The sequence below is a fragment of the Capra hircus genome, chromosome 23 (assembly GCF_001704415.2).
Source record: "Capra hircus breed San Clemente chromosome 23, ASM170441v1, whole genome shotgun sequence".
NCBI lineage: Eukaryota > Metazoa > Chordata > Mammalia > Artiodactyla > Bovidae > Capra > Capra hircus.
The window spans coordinates 3189605-3215585 of record NC_030830.1 but is presented as its reverse complement, the minus strand read 5'-3'; the positions used below and the strand labels follow the sequence as shown (position 1 = coordinate 3215585).

General features: G+C 39.5%; 1 protein-coding gene across 2 annotated transcripts; it reads left to right on the top strand.

Annotated features, from left to right (window-relative positions):
* SLC35B3 (solute carrier family 35 member B3) lies at positions 4149-25315 on the top strand. 2 transcript variants are annotated; one of them, XM_018039235.1, is made up of 11 exons: positions 4155-4257; positions 6594-6723; positions 8427-8720; positions 11992-12113; positions 15903-16057; positions 17305-17412; positions 18691-18788; positions 21345-21437; positions 21857-21968; positions 22948-23017; positions 24604-25315. In XM_018039235.1, the coding sequence occupies exons 3-11, from the start codon at positions 8520-8522 to the stop codon at positions 24752-24754; spliced, it is 1110 nt and encodes a 369-aa protein (XP_017894724.1). In that variant the 5' UTR covers positions 4155-4257; positions 6594-6723; positions 8427-8519; the 3' UTR covers positions 24755-25315. The 2 variants fall into 2 exon arrangements, with proteins under 2 accessions (XP_017894723.1, XP_017894724.1); XM_018039234.1 differs by lacking the exon at positions 6594-6723 and having other exon boundaries at positions 4149-4257.

Sequence of the window (25981 nt, the reverse complement as noted above, 5' to 3'; positions counted from 1 at the left end):
TTTGTTTATTTCTTGTCTGATTAATAGATATAAAGTGATTTAAAACCTTATGGCAAAGAATTAAATAAACATAACTTTATAATGAAGCAGTGTCATAGTTGAAATTGGGACAATTTTAGAAAACGAAACTGTTTGATTTTCTTCTTTCTTCCTTTGGACTTCCAGAGAGAATTACAGGAACATTTAATCCAGCTGGTTATTTTGGGCCATATTATTTTCTTTGTCTTTCAGGCACAGGAGAAATTTTTATATGTGTGTGCATCACTGATGCTTTACTTAAACATTTAATTCTATGTTATATTCAGTACTTTCTTTTTCATGACTTAAACTCAATTGTTCTCTAAATATATTTCCTTGTCAGTCTAGAATTGACAGTATCTGATGGATACAATCTAGGAAGGCTAGGATTTGCCAGAAAGAGGGAAAGATAAACCAGCCTTGATGAGGCAAAGTGAATTTTCCCGCATGCGCCATTAGCAGCCTCCCATTTTGGGTACACTTTTCGAGGCTGGCACTAAGAAGCAACTGCAGACTCAAAGACTGCCTTCTCCAGTGTCTTTGGTTTGGTTGACTCCGTTCTGACCTCCCCTCACTCCCCTTTCCTGCTTTCTAAAAAGCCTCCATTCACCCAATGAGAATCCTCCTCATCCTTTAGATTCTGCCTTCTAAAGGAAGCTTTCGCAAACCACTCCAGGCAATATTTTATTTCTCCTGAATTTCCTTATTACTATCCTCACACTTGTTCGGCACTGAGTCATTCGCTCACCGAGTAATTACTGAGTGCAGCCTGTGGCCTGAGCACTGTTCTAGATGATGGCATTAGCGCTGTGAATAAATCAGACCAAAGTCCTGCTCTCATGGAACGTTTCAGCAGAGCCAAAGAGGTGAGATCCAACCAGTCCATCTAAAGGAAATCAGTCCTGAATATTCACTGGAAGGACCAATGCTAAAGCTGAAACTCCAATACTTTGGCCACCTGATGTGAAGAACTGACTCATTTGAAAAGACCCTGATGCTGGGAAAGACTGAAGGTGAGAGGAGAAGGGAACAAGAGAGGATGAGATGGTTGGATGGCATCACCAACTCAATGGACATGAGTTTGAGTAAACTCTGGGAGTTGGTGATGGACAGGGAAGCCTGGAGTGCTGCAATCCATGGGATTGCAGGGTCGGACACAACTGAGCAACTGAACTGAAGGAGGTGAGGGAGATATAAATGACACACCTGTGGGAAGTCATCACAAGTGCTATGCAGTCCACATGAAGCTGAGTAAGGACAGTGTGTGAGTGTGTGGTGGGGGGGGGGGATGGCGGGCAGTTGGGGCAGGTGGTGGTTAGCTCTCCTGGATGGAGCAGTCAGGGAAGAACTCTCAGACCAAGGTACATTTGAGCAGCTACGTTGGAAAGTGAGGGCACTCATTCCGTGGGTAGCTGGGAGGGCAGTGGTCTGTACAGAAGGAACAGTGAGTCCTGGGGGCTGCTGCCCAGGGTGGCTGGACAGGGTGAGACGGGCTTTAAATAGCAGCTGTGGATGTGGCTCATTCAGATCGAGTTTTCTTCTTAGGAGGAACTTTTGAATTTAGAAGGTAAAGCTTTTGAATTTGAATTTGAGTAAAATGGGTTCTGAGCAGAGGAATGGTATATTCTGGCACAGGTTCTAAAAGGATCATTCCAGCTGCTGAAGGGAACTGGGATGTAGAGAAATAAAGGGGAAGCAGAAAGACTGGCCAAAAGACTACTGCAATTGTACAGGTACAAGTAGTGGTAACTCAGGACACCTCTTGTAAGTTGTTTCATGCCAACATTTATCCTTTCCTGTGTATCTCTGACTCCTTGCCGTCAGAGAGCTTTCATTTCTAATTTATGGATAATGTGCACGACCCGTGCCGTATACATGCCTAACATCAGACTTAGAGCCACATTATCCAAATACAGAATGGCATCACTGGAAGCCTATCCTTTACTACTTTTTGAGGACATTTAAATTGTCTAAGCCATAGCCAACATTTGTAAAATTCAACCTCAGTCCGTCAGTCAATTCAGTCGTTCAGTCATGTCCAACTCTTTGCGACCCCATGAATCGCAGCACGCCAGGCCTCCCTGTCCATCACCAACTCCCGGAGTTCACTCAGACTTATGTCCATTGAGTCGGTGACACCATCCAGCCATCTCATCCTCTGCCGTCCCCTTCTCCTCCTGCCCCCAATCCCTCCCAGCATCAGGGTCTTTTTCAATGAGTCAACTCTTCGCATCAGGTAGCCAAAGTATTGGAGTTTCAGCTTCAACATCAGTCCTTCCAAAGAACACCCAGGACTGATCTCCTTTAGAATGGTCTAGTTGGATCTCCTTGCAGTCCATGGGACTCTCAAGAGTCTTCTCCAACACCACAGTTCAAAAGCATCAATTCTTCAGTGCTCAGCTTTCTTCACAGTCCAACTTTCACATCCATACATGACCACTGGAAAAACCATAGCCTTGACTAGATGGACCTTTGTTGGCAAAGTAATGTCTCTGCTTTTCAATATGCTATCTAGGTTGGTCATAACTTTCCTTCCAAGGAGTAAGCGTCTTTTAATTTCATGGCTGCAATCACCATCTGCAGTGATTTTGGAGCCCAAAAAAATAAAGTCTGACACTGTTTCCCCATCTATTTCCCATGATGTGATGGGACCAGATGCCATGATCTCAGTTTTCTGAATGTTGAGCTTTAAGCCAACTTTTTCACTCTCTTCTTTCACTTTCATCAAGAGGCTTTTTAGTTCCTCTTCACTTTCTGCCATAAGGGTGGTGTCATCTGCATACCTGAGGGTATTGATATTTCTCCCGGCAATCTTGATTCCAGCTTGTGCTTCTTCCAGCCCAGCGTTTCTCATGATGTACTCTGCATAGAAGTTAAATAAGCAGGGTGACAATATACAGCCTTGATGTACTCCTTTTCCTATTTGGAACCAGTCTATTCCATGTCCAGCTCTAACTTTTGCTTCCTGATCTGCCTATAGGTTTCTCAAGAGGCAGGTCAGATGGTCTGGTATTCCCATCTCTTTCAGAATTTTCCAAACTGTGGAAAATTCAACCTAACACGTATTAAATGGAAATGCCTAGCAGACCCACCACTTACAACAGGAGATGCGCGCTGTGCTTCAGTATACACCTTCACTGTCCGCCCGATACAAAATTCAAACGCTGCTCCCTGAACAATGCCTGTGAAATTCTGAAAGCTGCACACAACTGGATTGCAACCTATATTTTAACGCAATTCATTCCTTCCTTTCCTGGGTCTCTAAAGCATGCTCTCAAAAATGTTCCTTCCTTACAGTAATCTGCATCATTTTAGCGTTACCCCCAACCAATCATCACTGCACCTGCAGCCCTGATGCTGCTGCTGCTAAGTCGCTTCCGTCGTGTCCGACTCTGTGCGACCCCATATACCGCAGCCCACCAGGCTCCCCTGTCCCTAGGATTCTCCAGGCAAGAACATTGGAGAGGGTTGCCATTTCCTGTAAACGTTTAGTTTGGGGGCTGGCAGAGCTGTGGGATTTACCCATTCTGAGCAAGTGGCACCGTCACAAGGACGCTAATTTTCGCGAAAAGGACCGGGGTTGCCGTAGCCAAAAGCTGAATTATTCCGTCAGAGACAACCCAAGCATTACTTGGGTTCACCTCCTCCAGAAAGCAGGCAGAATATGGAAGTATAGAAAGGTATTGTGACTTTACCCCATCTCATTTGGATCGAGGAGAGGTAAGAGGGAACCCCTGGGGTGTCTGTATCGGGGTTCAACATTCTCCAGTCGGCTTCCTTCTCAAATTCCAGGGCAAGGCCACCTGCGTGGGACCCGCGGGGCCCAGAGTCCCCCGCCCTGCAGCCAGAGGAGCTGCACGGGCTCAGAGGCTCGAAGACTAGAAACACTAGCAGCACAGCTCGGAGGAGGAGAGCTCTCCACCCGACAGTCACTCGCCGCCGGGACGCTACGTTTAACGAGCAGAGCAGCGCACTCACAGCATCATCTCTGGACCACAGCGGTGCTGGGCCAGCGAGCGCCGGGGCAGAGGGAGCGTGCGCGAGACGTAGCCGCGCCCCCGCCGGCGGAGGCTCGGGGCTGGCGAGGGGGCGGGGCCTCGCGACTGCGCACGCGCAGGAGGACACATAAGCGGAAGTGGCGCGCGGGCGCGGGGGATGAGAGCACCTGGCGAGGAGGCGGCGGCGGCGGCGGCAGCTGAGGTGGCAAGTGCCGGAGTGGGCGAGGAGGAGACGCAGGAGGTGATGGCGACGGGCCTGGGGAGGGGGAGACGCTGCGTCTTGCTGAGGCGGCCCCTGGGCTGGGGTCCCCCTTCCAGGTGACCCAGGGCCCCCCCGCACCTCCGGGCCTTTCGCCGTGTTTGGGACCCAGCCCTCCCCTTCCCCACTGAGAACCGTGACACGGCCCGCCTGCGTCCTCGTGAGGGAGCGGGACGAGGTCGGGAGACAGGGCGCTGGGGCCTGGCTTAACGGAAACCTGCTGACAAGGTCTCCTCTTGTGCCCTCCGGCTGGCGAGAGCTCGCTCGGGCCGGTGTGTGGACCCGCACGCCTCTGGGAGGGTCTGCTCTGCTAGGCTATTCCCCCGGGCCTCTGGACCCGTCAGCCTCCTCCTGTCTCAACCACGACAGCCTTTAGAGTTAAAAGCTCCTTCCCGGTTCTGCGTTCAGCTGGGCACTGTGTGGCACTCTGCTGTCCACCTGGGGTGCAAGGTGATCGTCCTCATCGGGGTGTCAAGTTCGTGTCGTGACCTTCCACTCGAAGTTCTGCAGACTCGTCCAGGCTTTGCAGTTTCACTCTCTCCCAAAAGTATTGGGCATATGCATTTCTTCTCCAGTAAGATATCAGACGTCTAGGACTGTTTATTGGATGGACGTTTTTCTAATTGGCATAGTTTGGGATTCAGAAGAGAGAAACAGCCTTTGAAAATAATTTAGATAGGTGTTATTTGTACTTAGGGCTTCCCAGGTGGGTCAGCGTTAAGAAGCCTATTGCACTGCAGAGGACACAGGGTCAATCCCTAGGTCAGGAAAATCCCCCGGAGGAGGAAATGGCAACCCACTCCAGTATTCTTGCCTGGCGAATCCCATGGACAGAGGAACTTCTCAGGCTGCAGTCCAAGAGGACTGAGCAACTAACACTTTTATTTGTACTTAATTTCTTAATATACCTATTCAATCCTAATTTTAGTTTTCTCCCTTGGGGAAAAAAAGAGTCAGTCAGTTCAGTTGCTCAGTTGTGTCTCTTTGCCACCTCATGGACTGGAGCACACCAGGCCTCCCTGTCCATCACCAACTCCTGCAGCTTGCTCAGACTCATGTCCATCGAGTTGGTGATGCCATCCAACCATCTCATCCTCTGTCACCCCCTTCTCCTCCTGCCTTTAATCTTTCCCAGCTTCAGGGTCTTTTCCAGTGAGTTAGTTCTTCACATCAGGTGGCCGCAGTATTGGAGCTTCAGCTTCAGCATCGGTCCTTCCGATGAATATTCAGGACTGATATCCTTTAGGATTGACTGGTTGGATCTCCTTGCAGTCCAAGGGACTCTCCAACACCACAGTTCAAAAGCATCAATTCTTTGGTGCTCAGCTTTCTTTATAGTCCAACTCTCACATCCATACATGACTACTAGAAAAACCATAACTTTGACTAGACGGACCTTTGTTGGCAAAGTAATGTTTCTGCTTTTTAATATGCTGTCTAGTTTGGTCATAGCTTTCTTTCCAAGAAGCAAGCATCTTTTAATTTCATGGCTGCAGTCACCATCTGCAGTGATTTTGGAGCCCAGAAAAATAAAGCCTCTCACTGTTTCCATTGTTTCCCCATCTATTTCCCATGAAGTGATCGGACCGGATGCCATGATCTTAGTTTTTTGTATGTTGAATTTTAAACCAGCTTTTTCACTCTCCTCTCTCACTCATCAAGAAGCTCTAAAGTTCGTCTTCACTTTCTGCCATAAGGGTGGTGTCATCTGCGTGTCTGAGGTTATTGATATTTCTCCCAGCAATCTGAAAAAGAGTAACCTTTAAAAATGAGCACACAATTTCTTGAACTTTGTGCAGTGAAGTATGTTCTACGAAATATAACAGAATCTTGTTTTTCTCTGTTTTATAATTATACCCCACAGGTCATGATTAATATCCAGAGTCCAGTTAATCTAGCTATAAATGGCAAGATTCTTTTAATTGTAAAGCACAGTGTGGCAAAATACAGAACCGGGTTTTTTTTTTTAGGTTATTCACATCATAGTAGCATATTTTCCTTATAGTCTACCTTTTTATAGTGGGAGACTTTTCTTCTAAAGGTTAAGAAAAGAGATTAAGAAATTAAATTTTACTTCAGTAGATCATTTTAAATCAGTGTTTCACCATTCATTTATTTTTAAATTTCAATATGTGCTGGAAATGCTGCTTTTTTATTCCAAATGATGGTTAATATCAGTCACGAATGCCTTAAATGGAAGGAATATGGCTGTCAGGATCACAGTTATTGGCGATCAGAGCTCAGTGTCCTCCTTCATCAGTCACATAATCTAAACCAGTGATGTTCTGTTTAATAAAACATTGCATTCTCAATTGCAGGAAGGGAGAGGATTTTTAAAAACCTACACAAGAACAGATTTATTTGAATGGTGCTCTACACCCAGGCCAAAACTTATGGAAAATAGTTGCTGACTTTTTTGTTTCTTCTACATTCAAACACAACATTTAGGTAAGGTCTTTCAAGGCATGCTTTATAATGAAAGTCATATCTGAAGGGGATCCTGCAAGATGACTTTAAAAGTCTAAACAGAGATGACGTTGATTAAGCATGTGGGAAATAAGAACGTGTGTAAAACATGGAAAGGAAATACCGTAAAAACTTCTTAAAATTACACATTTTTCTGTCCAGAAACATGGCAGGTAGCTTGTTCAACAAACATTCTTCAATGCCTGTGTGTTACTGTTAGTTACAAGTTGTGTTCAGAGCCTTGACCCCAAGTTTAAATTGCAGAAAGGGGCCTACTTAATCTCTGTAACTCAGCAGATTAGAAGGGATCTTGAAGAAGTCACTAATTATTGTGGTTTTAAACTTACATGTCGCAGGGGGCAGGGGTTTGTTTTGTTTTTCTTTTAAGATTTCTGGATAATTCACGGTCAAAATTATTATTATCCTCTTCCTTCAAGTAGAGTCTATGATTTAGTTCCTCTGGGATTGTAACAGTGTCTTGTAGGAAAGTAATTTTTTCTTAATAAGTTTGTTCTGTACTTTGTCATACTTCTACGCTATCTCGTCAACTTTTACATGAGTTTATTTTCCAGTTTCTATTAATCCAAAGAGAAATTGACAGTCATCTATGGAGCTTTCATGATTTTTTTTTTTTCCCCACAAACTAACAAAAAGTGATTTTTTTTCACTTTTTACAAACCCAAGAACTTTTTTATTTTTTATTTCTTTTTTCTAAACAGCTTTATTGGGGTATAATTAATACATACAAGAAATACACATGTTTAATAGATAGAATTGGATGAGTTTGGGCATAAGCATACACCTGTGATCCCATCTCCATATGCAAAGTAATAGATCTGTCCCCACCGGAAGTGCCTTGTGTCCCCTGGGTGTGAGTGTGTGTGTGTGTGTTGCTGTTAAGAATGCTTTACCTGAGATCTACCCGCTTAACAAATGATTGAGTGCACAGCCCCACATAGTTAACCATAGGCACTGTGTTATGGGGTCTCTGCAACAGGTGATGTCTAGGACCAGAGTTATCTGGTGTCATTGAAGCTTTATACCCACTGAACAACTATACCAAAGACTTTTTAAGTTACAATAATGTTCTCCAAAGGAAGAAAACATTTCCTTTTAACTCAAGAGATGCTGTTGCTAAAGCATAGTATCTTTTCTATAATCAGATAAATCTGGATTTTTACATAACTTACATATGTTTGACTTTATTTTACCGTGTCATTAGCAAATAAATTTTACAGTTGGCTTAGCAGCTGTAGGAGTTTGGGCTGTTCTTTACTCTTTTTCTACAATTAGAGATTGACTTTAATGTTGAAGATGTTCTGCATATACTGTTGTGGGCTTTAAAAATTATATCCTCACTACAAATAGAAGCATAATAAAGGCACCCTTACTTCTTTACTACTTTGAAATAAATACAAGGCTAGCTTTTGATTTGTTGCTGTGGAGATAAGAATGGTGTGCATTTAGTGATATATTGGTCTTTATCAGGTGAAGGTAAATTGTTTGGAGAGTAAACCTATTTTGGTCAGTTGGAAGCTTGAAGAAGAGAAGTAATGTATTAAAATCCAGAGAGAATGACTCTTAGCTGTATAAATTTCAACATGTGACCTGAGATAGTATTTGGAGCATAGCACTTGACTTGATGGTCTAAATGTTTTGCTTGAATTGTTTATTTCCTTCTATAGGACCTGGCTCAGCAGGCAGAAGGAGGACTGAGCAAAGGAGAAGAAACCAACAAAGATAACTTTGGTAGCACTGAATGCGGCAAAATAAGAACAATGGATCTCAAGTTCAACAGCTCCAGGAAGTATATTTCTATCACTGTTCCATCCAAAACCCAAGCAATGTCACCACACATCAAGTCTATAGATGACATTGTCGTGCTTGGCATAAATCTCAGCAGATTCAACAAACTGACTCAGTTTTTCATATGTGTTGCTGGAGTTTTTGTATTTTACCTAATTTACGGATATTTACAGGTAAAAAATTAGTTATTTGTTTGTAATATGTTAATTATTTGTAATAGTTGAGCTCATTATGGGCACTACCAACAGTTTTGTCCAAGAGACTTCCCTTCATAGGATAGCAAGTTGATTCACAAATTTGAGTTTCTTAGTATACTAGTAGAAAAAGGCTACTTAAGATACAATTGGCTGGAAACAGGGATCCAAATTTTAGAGTGAAGTATTTTACATGGGGGAGGGGAAGCCAGAGACAATTTTTAAAAACTAAAGTTAAGAAAAAATATGAAATATTATGTTTTAGAAAATGTATAATAAGTAATTATAACCGTGTGTTTTTTGAAAGAAAATGATTCAAGTATTGATTAGTATTTTGGAACACAGTTTTCACATAAAATTGAACAACAGCACAAAAGCCATATTCGCATTCATTTTTTAATTCCTGGAGCTCAGTAAGAGGTCATTTTGCAAGAATATATCTGGATGTTTAATATTTTTCCAACGGTGTATCTTTAAGCCTATACTATTTGGATCATTTTTTTTTTTTTTTAATTAAAAAATTTTTACTAAAGGCCTATTTATTGCTTTACTTGGCTTCCTACCCTTACACATAAATAGGTATGTAATGTGGTAGTTCAAAAGTCAAAAATTTAGTCAAGTTCTTTAAAAATCAATAAAATAAAAAGACATTTCTACTATTTTTAAATTATTACTATGTAGCTGCTCTGTCCCTAGACCTAATCAACTTCTCAGCATCCCTTACTTGTAACTTCCCTTCTAAGATATGGATAAACAGGCAGATAAGTAGACAGAAGGACTAACTATATACCAGAATAGCAATGAATTGCTTTCTTTCTTTTTTTTTAATTATTTTTTTTTCTTTTTTTTTTCTTTTTTAATTTTAAAATCTGTAATTCTTACATGCGTTCCCAAACATGAACCCCCCTCCCACCTCCCTCCCCATAACATCTCTCTGGGTCATCCCCATGCACCAGCCCTAAACATGCTGTATCCTGCGTCAGACATAGACTGGCGATTCGATTCTTACATGATAGTATACATGTTAGAATGCCATTCTCGCAAATCATCCCACCCTCTCCCTCTCCCTCTGAGTCCAAAAGTCCGTTATACACATCTGTGTCTTTTTGCTGTGTTGCATACAGGGTCGTCATTGCCATCTTTATAAATTCCATATATTGATCATTATTTAAGCATCTGTTGTGTTCTCATCCTTGGTGGTTTCCTCTTGGAAACTAACTTTGTGCTTACTGCTTAGTTGTGTCCAAGTCTTGCAGTCCCATAGACTGTAGACTGCCAGGCTCCTCTGTCCATAGGATTCTCCAGGCAAGAATAGTGGAGTGGGTTGCCAGTGGATTCTCCAGGGGATCTTCCCTACCTAGGAATCGCACCTGAGTCTCCTACATTGCAGGCAGACTCTTTACTGGCTGAGCTACAAGGGAAGCCAGCTTTGCCAGAACCTTATTTTTCTACGATTTTTACCTCTGCAAAAAATGTCTAGCATTGCCACAGTTTGTCTTGTATTTGTGTTGCTTTATGGGCTAGCTGTATACATCTGACCAGCAAAGTCCTGACCTGCAAAGACGTGAGGTGGATGGATGACAGTCCAGGCTAGTGTAAACAGCAGACATATTCTCAGTTATCAGTTCATTAGTGGATATTTTCAGCCTTTACCAACTTGCTTTTTCTTTGCAATTCCCTAACATGAGAAATCTTTATAATTCAAGAAAAGGAAAGTGATGTGTTTTCTTAAATGTAGATAATATTTCTGATATTCTTTATAATCAGAGTGATCTTAAAAATTATTCTTTGCTTTTCCTTTATCTTATAGAAATAAAATATAAAAGTAAGTTTAAAAATAGAAAATAGAATTGTGACTATTCCTTTGCTTCTAAAAGTGCTATATAGGGTGTCTTAAGTGTAAAACAACATGAATTTTAAAATCTTAATATTTATATTGGTAACTGATTTTTCTACTTGAAGATGATATAAAAATTCAGGTATAACAATGAAGAACAACACAAAATGGTAACTTTTATCAGATGTTGGAATTTCTTATTGAGAAGCATTTTTTTCTCCTTTGAAATACCATTGTTATCAAATAGCTTGGGAGCAAAGTTAGCCATTGCAATGGAAAATGAATTAGAAATTTACGAATTTTGTTAAATTTTTTTCTATTTGATAAACGATCAGGGATCTTAACTAAAAACTAATATGTTCAAAGTTTCTTTTAAAATTAGATAAACTGATTAAATTGTAACATTACTTTTTGTGAGAACTGACATTGCTACTAACTCTTCCATAAAACTCCATATTAAAATAGTTTAAAGAAAATGGGGTTTTGTAGTAAATTTAGCAATATAGAAAGTGAAATATTTACCTAGTGTCAGGATATTAATAAAGATATTTTTTATGTTTTTATAAACCAGACAACTCCTACTAAATAACTCACAGACTTACTTAAACATGAAATCTAAATTTGGCAAATTGCACAGAATCCTAAATGGAGAAAATCAGTTCAGGATTTTTTAGAGCCTATGTTTAGTTTTCCTTTGAACATAAATTTATCCATCAGTTTCATCTTTTTAAAATTTATTTAAAGTATAGCTAAAATATATATTATTTATACTATATATTATTCAATTTATATAATATTTATCTATGTGGTAGTTGATTTATTCAGTTAAGCCAGATAACTTTATTAGACTACTTCTTAATGAGATTAAGAATGGCTTATTAACAATTAACAAATATTTTTCATGATATAACATTATGTTTAGGAAGAGTAACCATTCTTCTATAAGGGAAAGGTTTTTATGTAATCCATGGTACAGGACTTCTAAAAAAAACCATTAATTAGTGAGTTGAATGATTATGTTAATACAGGAAAACAGGCTTGAGGTAGTAGACTTGTAATGAGACTTGCTTTTTAAGAAGTGCGTGGGTTCTTCAGCCAGCTGCCTCCCTCATTGTTGTGGGCAGCTCTCTTAGTTTGGGTCTTTTAAGTACGTGATGCGGTTACTTCCTAGTTCTTCCTCCTGCTCCGGTTGTGCTGGACTTGTGCTGGACGTCTGCCATCACGTCTTTTTAAAGGCCTCTGAGCCTCGCTAATTTTACCTCTCAGAAGCCTTACGTTTGGATGCTTTTTGGTTCATTTTGCTGTTTTGAGGGGTGACGCTTGGTTTCTATTACATTGCTGTGCTTACATGAATTCATTGTGAGGAGATTGGTCCACCGCTGAACTTAACGGTGTTCATGTATCTCTTGACAGGAATTGATATTTTCAGTGGAGGGTTTTAAGCCCTATGGCTGGTATCTTACTTTAGTGCAGTTTGCTTTTTACTCCATATTTGGCCTGATAGAGCTTCAGCTGATTCAGGACAAAAGGAGGAGGTATGTGGATTGCTTGGTTTTTTTCCTTTTTTTTTTTTTTTTGGCAGTTAAGTACATGACTAGTAGTTATTTTTTTTTGTTTTATTATTTTGGGCTCATGGAGTATGTTATATGTGAAATATATGTTTTACGTTAATAAAACATTTAATATCCAAGAATTTTCATCAGTGTTACCAACATATTAAAAATGGTAAATTTGATATTTCCATTATATGTTGAAAAAAGTAATATCCGCTGAAGTGTAATGTTACCAAAATATTGTTGAAGGAATTTCCTGATGGTACGGTGGTCAGGACTCTGCACTTAACTGCAGGGGCCCTGGTGCAATCCCTGGTCAGGGAACTGAAATCCCACAAGCCACACAGTGTAGCCAAAAACAAAATGTTGTTTAGACTCAATAATAAAATAGATTTTCTTAAAACAGAACATATTCAGATGTACATACATGTTCTTATAATGGAAATAGGTGTGATTACTGAAAATTTTATACTACCTAGGAGTGGCCTTGATATGAAATGTCAATACGTATTTTTATACTGGTTTTTTGAAATGGATAGTTAATACTTTGTTTTGTGGGATATGTTCCATTTATCACATTTGTAATGACCAGCAGTAGGGATTATATTCATGGACATTAGAGAAATTTTATAATGTTCCTTCCCATCAAAACTTAAGAGTTTATATGACAGTATCTTTTAAATTAATGACCACCTAGGTTTGAGTAATATCTTGAAATATTTTTCCTGGCATATTGAACAATATGCAATGAAAACCTCATCTCTTATATCAGAAGGGGGTGGGGAATTTGAATATAATATTTTCTAGGTAAGTTTAAATGTGGTTATCCTGTCATGTCAGACCCTAAAATGTGAGTATTTCATGCATATATTGGATAGTTCAAGTGTACCAAGGAGATAACAGTGTTGACATTATCTTCACTGATATAAATGTTTAATCTTCAAGTAAAAATAAAAAATTCTCATAGCTACTTTTTTCTTAAATAAGTGTTTTTGATGTTTGTATGAAGATAACTATAAAATTTTAAATATTTAAATGAGCAACATCAGTATCATTGGTCTAATTTTACCTCTCAACCTCTATATTGCCAATAAATTATTACGGCAGCAATTTTAAAAATGTTTGATTCCAGGATCATCTTTATTATTTTCGTGCTCTGAAACTCCGCAAGACTTAGCTCAGCCATAGGAGGTAGAATAGAAAGTAAGTAAATGCATCTGTCAGGACTAACACACGTGGAAGCTTGATGGTTTATTATGTATTGCAAACTGCTGGGCCTCTGATTGCTTTAAGTTAAAAATCACAGTGCTGTATTTATTAGATGAAAAAAACACAAGATGACGCATCCTCCTAAGTGGTAAATTTTAAAAAGATACAGCTCCTTCTCAGCTACCAAAAGATAGAGAGTGAGCCATCAGTCATGTTTTTCCCAGCCTTCAAATCACATGCCCATAACACATTTAAAGATAAAGTCATTTGTGTTTGATGTAAACACAGGTGAAGAAATTAGGTAGAAGAATTTATAGGCGTATAAGAAAATATAATTATGAATTGAAATCTTTTCATTCCAAGGCACATTAAAACCCTTTTTAGAAAAAAAAAAAAAAGATCTTTAAAGGTGTATTACAGTGAAAACATGCCCAGTTGCATATTTCTGAATTTATTTCCAAGTATTTGTATCTATCTCTGAATTTATTTAAGTGGCACTGCTCTTTAGACCTCTAATTAGTTGAATTCTTTGCTTAGCTTTTCCTCCCTTCCTGTATTTATATGAATATCCGTGAGCTTGTAAGAGTACAGAATTTGGAGTTAGAAAATGTGTATTTGAGCCTCCTGTTCTGTCAGTTCCTCAGGGAAGTTTCATGTTGAGGATGAAATATGGCGATGTGTGGTATTACATCTCACAGTCTAGAATACCTTAAGTACACGCCTTGTTATTTCAGTGAAGATGACCTTCTAGCTTTGGTGTTAATTACTCTGTGTGAGTTTTCAGTAAAGGAGATCTATTAAATTGCTTTTCAAAGGACTTTTCAAAGTTACAGCTTCCCTGTCATATCTAAAGTAGTAAGTAGTTGGGGTATTCAAGTAGAAACGGCTGAGAGTCCTAGAGGCAAGATGGTGAAATCTAGCCTCATTTCACCAGTGAGAAAGCAGGCCTGGAGGAGAGCTGGGATTTCCATGAGCTCATGCCCCACGCTGGAACCTTCTGAATTCAGGTTTCGTGAGTTGCAGGCTGGTTTTCCTTCTCCTTTACTGCACTGCTTTTCTAACCTTGTGATTCTCCTGACTTGAATTTTCTGGCCACTCTTTGCAATTTATGAATGAGGAAATTTGCCCCTTCTGACTCCGGTCGTCATCTGGAGAAGTCATGCTGTGCTTCCTTCGCTGGTAACCCCCGCTGAGGGTTAAACCCTACGGACAGTGTAGGAACCAGCGTAGGAACCAGCATCTGTGTACACTGATGCATGTGGGCATGCCCAGTTATTTCCTCACGGGTTCTGAACATTGACCACTGTGTTCGTAGTTAAATATAAGCAAAGGTCTCAAAATTGAATTGGAAATGATACATTTTAATTGAACTTTTCTGGCAAATTATTTTGCCTTATGCATAGCCATGTAAAAAAAAAATGTGGAATTTTGTTGTCTTGATTTAAACATGAGCCCAAATCCCAAAATGAAAACTAGGTCTAAATCTGCAACATAAATCTAAAAATGCAACATAATAGAATTATGTGGATGTACAAGGTTGTTATTTTAGACCATTGAGTATCTCTTCAAAGTAAGCATATACTCCCAAGAATAGCTCAAAATTCTGAAGGTACGATATTAAGAATCTCCTTTAGGAAGTCCAGTTAGAACCCAAAGTAAAACATCTGGGATCATGAGAGAGTTGGACTCCTCATCTGAAAGTTGGTTGTTTTAACAATTTATAGCATTAATAGCATTAGAGATAAGGCATAAGACATTATGGTAATAAAAAGCAGCAGCAGCAGCAGGGTTTTAAACCACCATGGACTTCCTAGAGAAATTCTGCTCTGATTATTCAAGCAGAATGGACAGATATATTTTTCCTAATGCTAGATGGAAACATTAGGAAATAGAACAGCAGTTAGGAGTTAAAAGGAGCTGAACGTTAACAAAGGTTTCCCTGGTGGCTCAGATGGTAAAGAATCTGCCTGCAATGCAGGCGACCCAGGTAGGATCCCTGGGTCAGGAAGATCCCCTGGAGAAGGAAATGGCAATCACTCCAGTATTCTTGCCTGGAAAATCCCATGAACTGAGGATCCTGGTGGGCTACAGTCTATGGGGTTGCAAAAGAGTTGGACATAACTTAGTGACTGAACAGCAGCAACAACAAGGTGCTTTTTTACCATTTTAGAAACCAATATTTCTTAAAAATCAATTCTTATTTTCTGCATGTAGTCAAGATGGTTTTTGTATGTAACTGTAACTACTGTTAAAAAAAACCTTAAATGTAACAAACATTTATATTTTCAGTAAGAATCTAAGTAACTAATGTACTACTATTTCACACAGTTGAGAGTCCTCACTTACAGTCCATTAAATAAGGGTGAACTGTTAATTTTAGTGCATTCTCTTGTACAAGTAAGCAGTACTATACCTTTAAGAATAGTGATATTTTACCAATATTTCTAGAAGTATTAAACAGAAATTAGAAGAGTAATTAGGAATTTACACATTGTAAGCACATTCTCTTACAGTAGTATAATTGGGTCCCAAAATGAAGATTTTGAAAATTGTCTTTTACAGAATACCAGGAAAAACCTACATGATAATAGCTTTTCTAACTGTGGGTACTATGGGGTTGTCAAACACTTCCTTGGGCTTCCTGAACTACCCTACCCAAGTCATCTTCAAGTGCTGCAAATTGATCCCCGTTATGCTAGGAGGAGTTTTTATTCAAGGTATAGTAATGATGTGTTTTCGTACTGTTTGAAGCTAACAGGATATGCTGTGACATCTAGCATTAGGAAAAACATCAAACTCCAGTTAATATCTTTAATGAACATTCTAGGTATTGTAACAATTCTGAGTGATAATCTAATATAAATAAGATACTATAAAAACACTGATACTTCCCTGATACACCTCAGGATCTGAAATCTTTGTACTTGGGGAAAACCAAAATAGTATTTTGTTTTATTCTTTTTGCCTGGAGTCTGCTACATTGCCGAAAGGCCATATTCACATATTGAAGGCTTAGCTCAGAAGTACCCGGAAAGCTGTTTTCAACTCTGATTTTCCTACTCTCCAGGGCTCCACTCTCCACCTCTGTTGCGCAAATGGATAATTCTCATGATGAAGTAAAGCTTAAGCTGAGCAAAAGTGTTCTTTAACCCCCTCTGCTGAGCCCCAGCTAAGTTACAGGCCTGTGAAGGCAGGAGCAAGAGAGGAAGCAGTGATAGTGGCAGGTCGCGGAGCACGCCCATATGAGTGTCATGAGGAGCATTCCTGCTTGGATGACACGAGGTTCCTCATACAGCCCTGACTTCGTTTTATGCATTATAAGCCTTCCCAAAAGAGCCCTTTAAAATGAAAACATGTATGTCAACTGAAACATATAATTTCAGGATAACTGTTCACATAGGAAAAAATAACGATCTCAATTCCTATTAAAAATCACATTTAACTTTGTGAATGACTTAACCGGTATAAGAATATTTCATTACAATCCTTCTAAAAAGTTACACTGTGTAATTTCCTTATTTAAATGTAGATGTACTGAAGTAAGTTAAACCTCACCAATTTAGAAGTTATCTGACTGTAGTATTTGCAAACTTATATATAGCCTGAATAACTACTCTGGTTATTTTGTAAACTTATAAACTATAAGAGAATTCGTAGGCTTATGTTATAAAATAAAAGAGGCACTAATTCCACAAACCTTTTAAATGTTCTAATTTAATCACTATCATAGCAGATGAAAGAAGGATTTCGTGTCTAATTTTAAGGACATTTTGGTGCTCACAGGATAATTTAATTTTCAGAAACCCTTCTGTGACTATCCCATGCCTTGATTAAAATGTTCTTGATCATTTCTGACATTGTATATAAAAAGCAATCCCTGCTGAGCCTGTTAGACACATAGATCCAACACTGTGCTGAGTGGGTAATTGCATAATGAGGTTGACTTACCCTTTGTTATACACAGGGAAGCGCTATAATGTTGCAGACGTGTCTGCTGCCTTATGTATGAGCCTCGGCCTGATATGGTTTACCCTAGCCGACAGCACAGTTGCGCCAAATTTCAACCTGACAGGTAAGGAATTTATTTGTCTTCTTGGATCTTGTCAGCGTTTCAGTTCAGAGTAAGAATTTTTACAGTTTCATTAGGGTTTTACATGATGGTGTGACATCTGTGGTTCTCATATCTAGCATAAAGTTTTTGGACTCTTCATATAAGATGTAGTAAAAGTGTCACAACTCTGAAACATAACCATTGTTTTCAGTACTCTTGTATTTGGGCATGACAGGAGGCTGTTTGCCTAGTTAAAATCTCCTGCTTTCAAGTACTTGACAGATCAGTCTTTGAAGGACTGAGTTGGAACTATACACACAAGTTGCGGAACCACAGGAGTAATTGTTATTTTTCTGAAAAAGAAGAAAGGAGCGTGCACAGCTGCTTTTCACTGTTTCAGCTTCGCTGTGTCCGCACCTGCAAAGGAAGAAGATATTTGGAGACGGAGGGGAAAAGTCATTTTAGAGGCGTGTGCGTGCTTAGTCGCTAAGTCGTGTCTGACTCTTGCAACCCCGTGGATTATAGCCCTCCAGGCTCCTCCATCCATGCAGTATCTCAGGGAAGAATACTGAAGTGGATTGCCATTTCCTCCTCCAAGAGATCTTCCCAACCCTGGGATCAAACCTGTCTCCTGCCTTGCAGACAGGTTCTTTATACCGTCTGAGCCACCAGGGATAGGAGTGGTTCACATAAAAAAGAGATAATAGCTTGCCTCACACGAAGGTAGTGGGAGCGTAGAAATGAGATGCTGCAGTAACGGATGTGAAAGCGCCTGCACGTGGGGGTGTGGGTGATGACGATGAGGAGGAAAGGCGGTTTCAGTGGCTCTGCAGCTTCTCACCATGCTTGTTTAGTACAGTGTTTCTTTCAGACTTGTAACCAAATCACTAAAGTTCTTAAACAGCCTGACTTCACTTCGGTGCAATATGAGCCTTTCCAAAAGAGCCTTTTAAAGCAAAAATGTGTATGTCAGCTACTTCACATATGAAATCCAGGATAACTGTTCAAAATAATGATCTCAAGTCCTATTAAAAATCAGTACTTTAAACATAAAACTGTTACTTGATGTGATTATTAAACACAATAAGGTGATGGCATCAGTGCAATTTATTAGTATTAGTTTTGTTTCTTAAATAATATCGTCTACATGCCTGTTACAACTGGATGTGGATAAAAGTACTCTACTGAGCAAGTGTAACTTAAGGGCTGCTGTTTTTTTAGCCCAAATTTCTCATAAGTCTTGATTACTGTTCATACATCTGAATGAGGAGGTAATTTTTTTCTTATGCCTTCTTGAAGGTGTGGTCCTCATCTCGCTGGCCCTGTGTGCAGATGCTGTCATTGGGAATGTCCAAGAGAAAGTTATGAAGCTGCATAATGCTTCTAATTCAGAAATGGTAAATGCTCTTGTGCTTTTTCATCACAGACTCAAAAATGATGATGTCCTTAGTTTAATGACATAATTATAGTACTGAAGACTTGCATTTTTGCATTGCATTTTAAACTGGTTTACGTCACTGTTTTCATAAAAATAGCACGTTCAAGTGTCACACGAAGGTAAAAAGTAAAATACCATCGCCACCACTAGTACCTTATGATAAGCATTTGATCGTCTTTTTCCTCTGATTCATGGAGTTTAGGGCGTGGTAACAAATCTTCTCCATTGCATCATGTTTCTTCTCTCGTTGTATCTGGTATTATCTTCCATCCAGCAGTTTGTAATTTGCATGTAGTTTAGCTTATCTTTTGCTTCATGGCTTCTGGCTGTGCATTATTATTGAAAAGGGCTTTTCCAACTCTCAGATTTTAAGAATTTTATGCCAGTAGCCTCCTAGTTTTATAATCTCCTCATTTATTAAATCTTCAATCCAGCCAAAGCTTTCTGAAAATTTTCTTCCATATGACTATCCACTTGCCCTAGTATCACTTATTGAATAGTTCACTTTCCCAACTTTTATTTTAAATATCTTCTTTCATCCTGTCATGTTCGGATGCAGAGTTTAGAATTTTGTCTTTTCCAGTGTATTTCTGCCCTGGACCCGTATGACAGCAGCCTTATCACCAGACTTTCACCATCTGTTAGGACTAGCCACTGTCGTCCCTTTTGCTTTTCAGAATTTTACTACCCGTGGTTACTCTCGGGTGTCCATATCCCCAGATAAACTAGAAATCCCATTGGTTTTGTGATTGGTATGGCATTGAATTACTAATTAATTTAGGGAGAATGGCATCTATACACTTGATTCTTTCAGTCCAAGAATGAGGTATGACTTTCCTTTTATTCAAGTGTTTCCTTTAAATGTCACTTAGACTTTATATAAAGTTTTCTTTGTATGAATCCGGTATTTTTTTTTAATTGAAATTATTGTTAGGTGTTTCATCTTTTTACCCTTATTACTGCAAATATCTTTTCTTCCCATGTGTCTTCTAACTGGTTGGTATTTGTATCCAGTAAATACGTTATGTGTGTGTTTGCTTTAGTTTTACAGCCGACCACCTTGCTAGACAGACAGAGCTCCCTGCGTTAAGGATACGTAGGGCTGGTTACTTTGGGAGCAGAGTGGGCATCTGTGCGGAGTCCCTGAGAACGCAGGAACCCTAATCTGGGTCAGGAGTTTTCTTGCTCATCACCACTCTTCCTAGATAAGGGAAAGAGCAGAGAGTTAAGAAACTGTAGGTAACCAGAAAGTTAGTGCAATACAGTGGTTAAAACACACACTTTGATCTAAGGTAGCCTTGGTTTATATCCTCCCTGTACTAGCTCTCCTCTTTTGGGAAGATGACTTACCATCTCTTAAGGTTTTAGTTTTCCCATCCACTCACTGGTAGGAAATGATGGTCAAGAGTGCCTGACTCACCTACTGGACAGCGCAGAGAACTCTGTTCAGTGTTACGTGGCAGCCTGGTTGATGAGGGGGAGTGGATATCTGTGTGTCTATGGCCACATCCCTTCACTGCTCGCCTGAAACTATCACACTGTTTGTTAATCGGCTATACCCCAATGCACAATTAAAAGGGTAAATATATATATATATATATATATAGCCTGAAAAAAAAAAAGCATGCCTGTCTCTTCAGCTGGTTGTGAGAGATAAAAAGGATTGATCTATATAGAGCATCATTAGCATAGTACCTGACACATAGCAGGTTTTGAAGTTTGCCAATAAGGCTGATTCTGTTTATAAGGAGCATAATAAACCAGGATAGAAAGATTGGTAGGAAAACTGAGAAATTAAATAATAAATACGCCATCTACTGCTTATTTTCATTATAGTTTAATAGTCTTTGCAAGCTTAATGTTTGGGTTTTTCATATCTCATAAGTAGTTTTCAGAGTATCTTTGTCTGTGTATGTTTTTAGGATCCCAACACTAAAATCTGGTTTGAATTCAGTAATTAAGCAAAAAATGAATAATTAGGTAGTCATGTATGAAAGGATTAGTACTGCTGAGTTCTGTTATACAAGTTGCTGCTGCTATTGCAAAGTCACTTCAGTCGTGTCCGACTCTATGCAGCCCCATAGACGGCAGCCCACTAGGCTCCTCTGTCCCTGGGATTCTCCAGGCAAGAACACGGGAGTGGGTTGCCATTTCCTTCTCCAATGCATGAAAGTGAAGAGGGAAAGTGAAGTCACTTAGTCGTGCCCGACTCTTAGTGACCCCATGGACTGCAGCCTACCAGGCCCCTCCGTCCATGGGATTTTCCAGGCAAGAGTACTGAAGTGGGGTGCCATTGCCTTCTCTGTTGTACAAGTTATGTTGTACCTAAAACTTATAAACAGGATCAACCATCGTTTCCAGAAAATTAGGCCATATTGAAACAATGATGTTACTTTTAAAATGGTTTCTTCTATACATTTAATTGAATAGATTAATTGACCCACATATTGAAAACCATTCATTTCCACCTTTGGTTAAATAGCACTTTCTTCCACTTTGTTTTTCTCTTCTCTAGGTTTTGTATTCGTATTCAATCGGTTTTGTGTACATTTTATTGGGATTGACATGCACTAGTGGACTAGGCCCTGCAGTAACATTTTGTGCAAAGGTAAACACTAGTCACATTTTTTAAAATAAACATCTTCCATTAAATAGTTTCGTCTGTATTTCTGATTCTCCTTGTTCAAAAAGACTGTATTTCGTTTAGCTTGATGGCTCCTCTAATGCAGTATGTGTAGATCAGAAGTTATTTTAGAAATGAAATGATTTATATTAAAATTTATTTTATCCTTGCTCTTTCTTTAAGCTAATTTTTAAACTATTCATAATGTATAAGTTGGGGGTTTTTAACTTCATCATTATTTTTCCATTAAATCAGAACTAAATAAGAATCTTTGCTTGACAGCATTGTTGAATGGCTTATTATTGCTCAAGAAGTTGGTTAAAATCTGTAATTTTATTTCATTTATAATACCTCAGAGTTTGTTTTGCATTTTTCGTTAGAAAAGGCTTTGTTATATGTTACAGGATCCAATTCGGACCTATGGTTATGCTTTCCTTTTTTCCCTCACTGGGTATTTTGGAATCTCTTTTGTTCTGGCTTTGATTAAAATTTTCGGTGCACTTCTTGCTGTAACAGGTAAGAATGATGTGCTTAATTAGATCATGTAATAAGCATGTGACTCCAGCCCCGTCCTCTTAGCCGTAGGCCCCACGCCGCCCACGCTGGCATGGTGGCTCCAGCTCCTTGGGAATCCAGTCCCTCTGTCTCTCTGCTCTGCCATCTTCATCCTCTTCCAGGCAGGAAGGTGGAGAGAACATGAAAGATACATCCATCTCTATGTAAACTCCCTAGAAATCACACTCCTAGAGACAGCACTTCTGCTGGCACTTAAATTGACACTTGGTTGACTAAACCCAGTTCCATGACCACAGCAACTGTAGGAGAGGCTGGGCAGGTGTCCTGGTTAAGAAATGGGATCTGTTTACCAAGATAGAAGGAAAAATAGATTTGGGGAGTCAGGGTCTGACACGTACTTCCAAAATGGTTCTGGTATTCATTCATTCATGCTTTGAACGTTTAAGTCCCGGCAACTATAGTCTGGGAATCCTGGAGCCATGTGCGGAGTTCCTGTCCCCCCCTGGGTGGGACCGGGGAGGAAGGTTTCCGGCCATAACCCCGGAAGGACAGTGAACAGAGGGCAGGAAAGATGTTCATGGTTTTATCCTGCTGTGCCCACCGTTAGAGTGTTAGGATGTCCTGTAGATTGTCACTTTCAAAGAATATCCCCCGTTCTACCTAATCCTGTCTTCCTTGGAAAAATGTTTCTTGCCAGAATAAGAATGTTTCTCTAAAAGATGGTGAAACTCCATAGCAACGTGGCCTCCGTCAAGTACTTCCTACAGTTGCACTGTAACGTTTAATGTTTGCAGCCTGCTCGATGGTGAACTCCATGGTCGCAGGAGCAGTGACTTTCTGTTGTTTTAATTTCTTTCCTTGACACCTCGTGTAGATCTTGGTGCACAGTAGGCTCTGTAAAGATTTGTTAAATAGATGATTTCCAAAGTATTTCCAAGATAGGAGGCGCATTCTAAAACCAACCTTTTTCTCCCTACAGTGACAACAGGGAGGAAAGCAATGACCATTGTTCTTTCATTTATATTCTTTGCCAAACCGTTCACATTCCAGTAAGTACTTCTCAATTCAACAAGTCTCTCTACCTTTAGGTACTTTTACATTTCCTCTTAAACAGCCTCAATTTCTTTGTAAAGAAACCTTTTCATCTTGACCCACATTTATGGATGTGTCTTCTGCTGTTTCAGAAATGTATGTAATTATTTTGAAGAAATCATTTTGTACACTTAAATTGCCTAACCAGTCCCAATGCACTTGTGACCCTGTTTCTCGTATAAATGAATGTGAATGATGTGGTGAGATTAAGGGATTCCCCTTGCCCTGGTGCAGATATATAAATTATAAATATCTACATAGATGGTTCTTAAGGTTATTTGCTGCCTTTTCCTAAAAAGGATTTGAGGTAGATAAATATTCTGTAAATTATGCCCTAATGGTTTTCTCAATTTCTGGCTTCTGGTAGAAGCACTGACTGTTTTCTTTACTGTCTGGTATGTATTTGAAATTAGCATCATTTAAACTTATACTGGTTGGTAATTGAGAAGATTCAGACTTAGACACGGTCATTGTACAGTCATCCCTCAGAATCCACAGAGTACCAGTCCAGGACCCGATAGACTGAAATCCAAGGATGCTGACATCCCTTTCAGTCAGCCCTTTGCATCCACGGGTTCCACATATGCACACACAGGACCGACTGTGTATTTATTTTAAAAAACACACATATCAGTGGACCTGTGCTTTTCAAACCTGTGTTGTTCAAGTGTCAGGTGTATAAGCCTAAAGGTAACCACACAATAAACTACCATCCCTGTACAGTTGGTCTTCCGTATCCACAGGTATCTGCAGGCTCAACCAACGGCAGAGCAAAACTATTCAAGAAAAAAAAGTTCTGGAAAGTTGCAAAAGGTGCAGTTGGAATTTGCATGGCACATTCATCGTGTTAGGTCTTATAATAATTTAGAGATGATTTACAGTACACGCAAGGTTGTGTACATATGCAAATACTCTGCCACTTTATATAAAAGACCTTGGCCTCCGCAGATTGTGATGTCCTCTGGGTGGAGGGTTAGTCTGGAACCAGCTGGCGGCAAGGGCGGCTGTGGGCTTGTTTCCTGTCAGCGCTTCTCCGTCTGCGGGGCTCAGGTGCTCCTTGTGTTGCCCACACCGTTCTGCTTTCTCAGGATGCGCCCCTTTCTGTCTGTGCAAATTCTACCCCCTCTGGGGTAACTAGTTGGGCCGCTGTGTCAAATTCCCTGACAGATTTATGTATCCAGTGCTTTAAACATACTTAATGAGCCTTCTGGTAGATGTTGGACTTTGAATTTACTATTATCCTCAAAATTCAAGTGCACTATATTTAAACTTCTGTAGAATACTTTTCTGACATACATATTTAACATTAAAAATACAGAATTCCATCTACTATGACCTAAATATTATTTGTAAAATAAAATAAATACTATTTTAGTGCTATTTTAGATTAACCTAAAATAAGTACTATTTTAGATTATTTTAGGTATCCAGTAGCAAAATATTTTATTGAAGAATTTTTGTGAAATCCATCAAACTCTATGGTTAATGATAAATTGTTACTCTGACATTAATCTTTTTTTTTTCCCTTCTTTCTTTCTCTTAGGTATGTGTGGTCTGGTTTCTTAGTTGTCCTTGGTATATTTCTCAATGTTTACAGCAAAAATATGGATAAAATAAGACTGCCATCACCATATGATCTGATAAACAAAATGGTGGACCTAAGGAAATCAAGGACGTTGGCACAAACTGTATAGGCAGTGATTCGTTTTGTAAAATTCTATTTGTAAAATAGAATTAATTCATCAGTCAATTAACTTTCCAAAGGGACTGACAAAAACCAAAGGCTCTGAAGGCATGCTCTCCATTTGTGGATGGGTTACGTATGAAGTTGGCCTTTCTTTAGAACCCTGTTTGTCTAACCTCCAGAGCAATCACGAGGGCCTCGCCCGGCACAGCTTGGACTGAAATGTCAACAGGAAGGACTCAGTGCTTACAGTCTGTTGAGAATTTCACTGGAAATGGACCATGTTGCAAGACTGATTGTATATCATTATGACATATCAAAGAAATTGATATGTAAAAATAGACCGTTTTCCTTTTTCCATTCCATTTTGGTGGTCTTATTTAAATTGAATCTCTGTTGTAAGAGTGAACTGATGATTTAAAGTCCAGAGAGAATAACTTCATTATAAATAAAAATTATTCTGTGATTTTTTTTTTAAAGAATGTGTTTGATGAAATCTTGTTATAAAGAGGGGAAATAAAGGTTGGATTTTGTTACGAAGAGGGAAAGTAAAGTATACTTAAACTTTAAACCTTAGGCTTTTCTCTGATCATTTAAAGTGAAGTGAAGTTGCTCAGTCGTGTCCGACTCTTTGGGACCCCATGGGCTGTAGCCTACCAGGTTCCACCATCCATGGGATTTTCTGGGCAAGAAGACTGGAGTGGGTTGCCATTTCCTTCTCCAGAAGATCTTCCTGACCCAGGGATTGAACCCGGGTCTCCCACATGGTAGGCATTGTAGGCAGACGCTTTACTGTCTGAGCCACCAGGGAACTAAATAAAATGTGCTTTTAATTTTTCTGTGGAATATAGGGGATAGAGAAAGAAGAGTTGTCATCCAGTGTCCTATAAGTATAAATATCACAAGACAGATTTCCTATTATTCATCAAAGGTGCTAGGAAACGTCATGATCTGAATTTTTAAATTGAAGGGAAAATGTTGTTGTTTAGTCTCTAAGTCATGTCCAACTAGTTTGCAACCCTGTGGAGTGTAGCCTCCCAGGCTTCACTGTCCATGAGATTCTCCAGGTAAGGATACTGGAGTGGGTTGCCATTTCCTGCTCCAGGGGATCTTCCTGACCCAGGATTCAAACCTAGGTCTCCTGCATTGACAGGATTCTTTACCACTGAGCCACCAGAGAATCCCAAAGGGAAAGTAATTGTTTTCTTAAATAATAATAAAATTATCATAGTTTCTC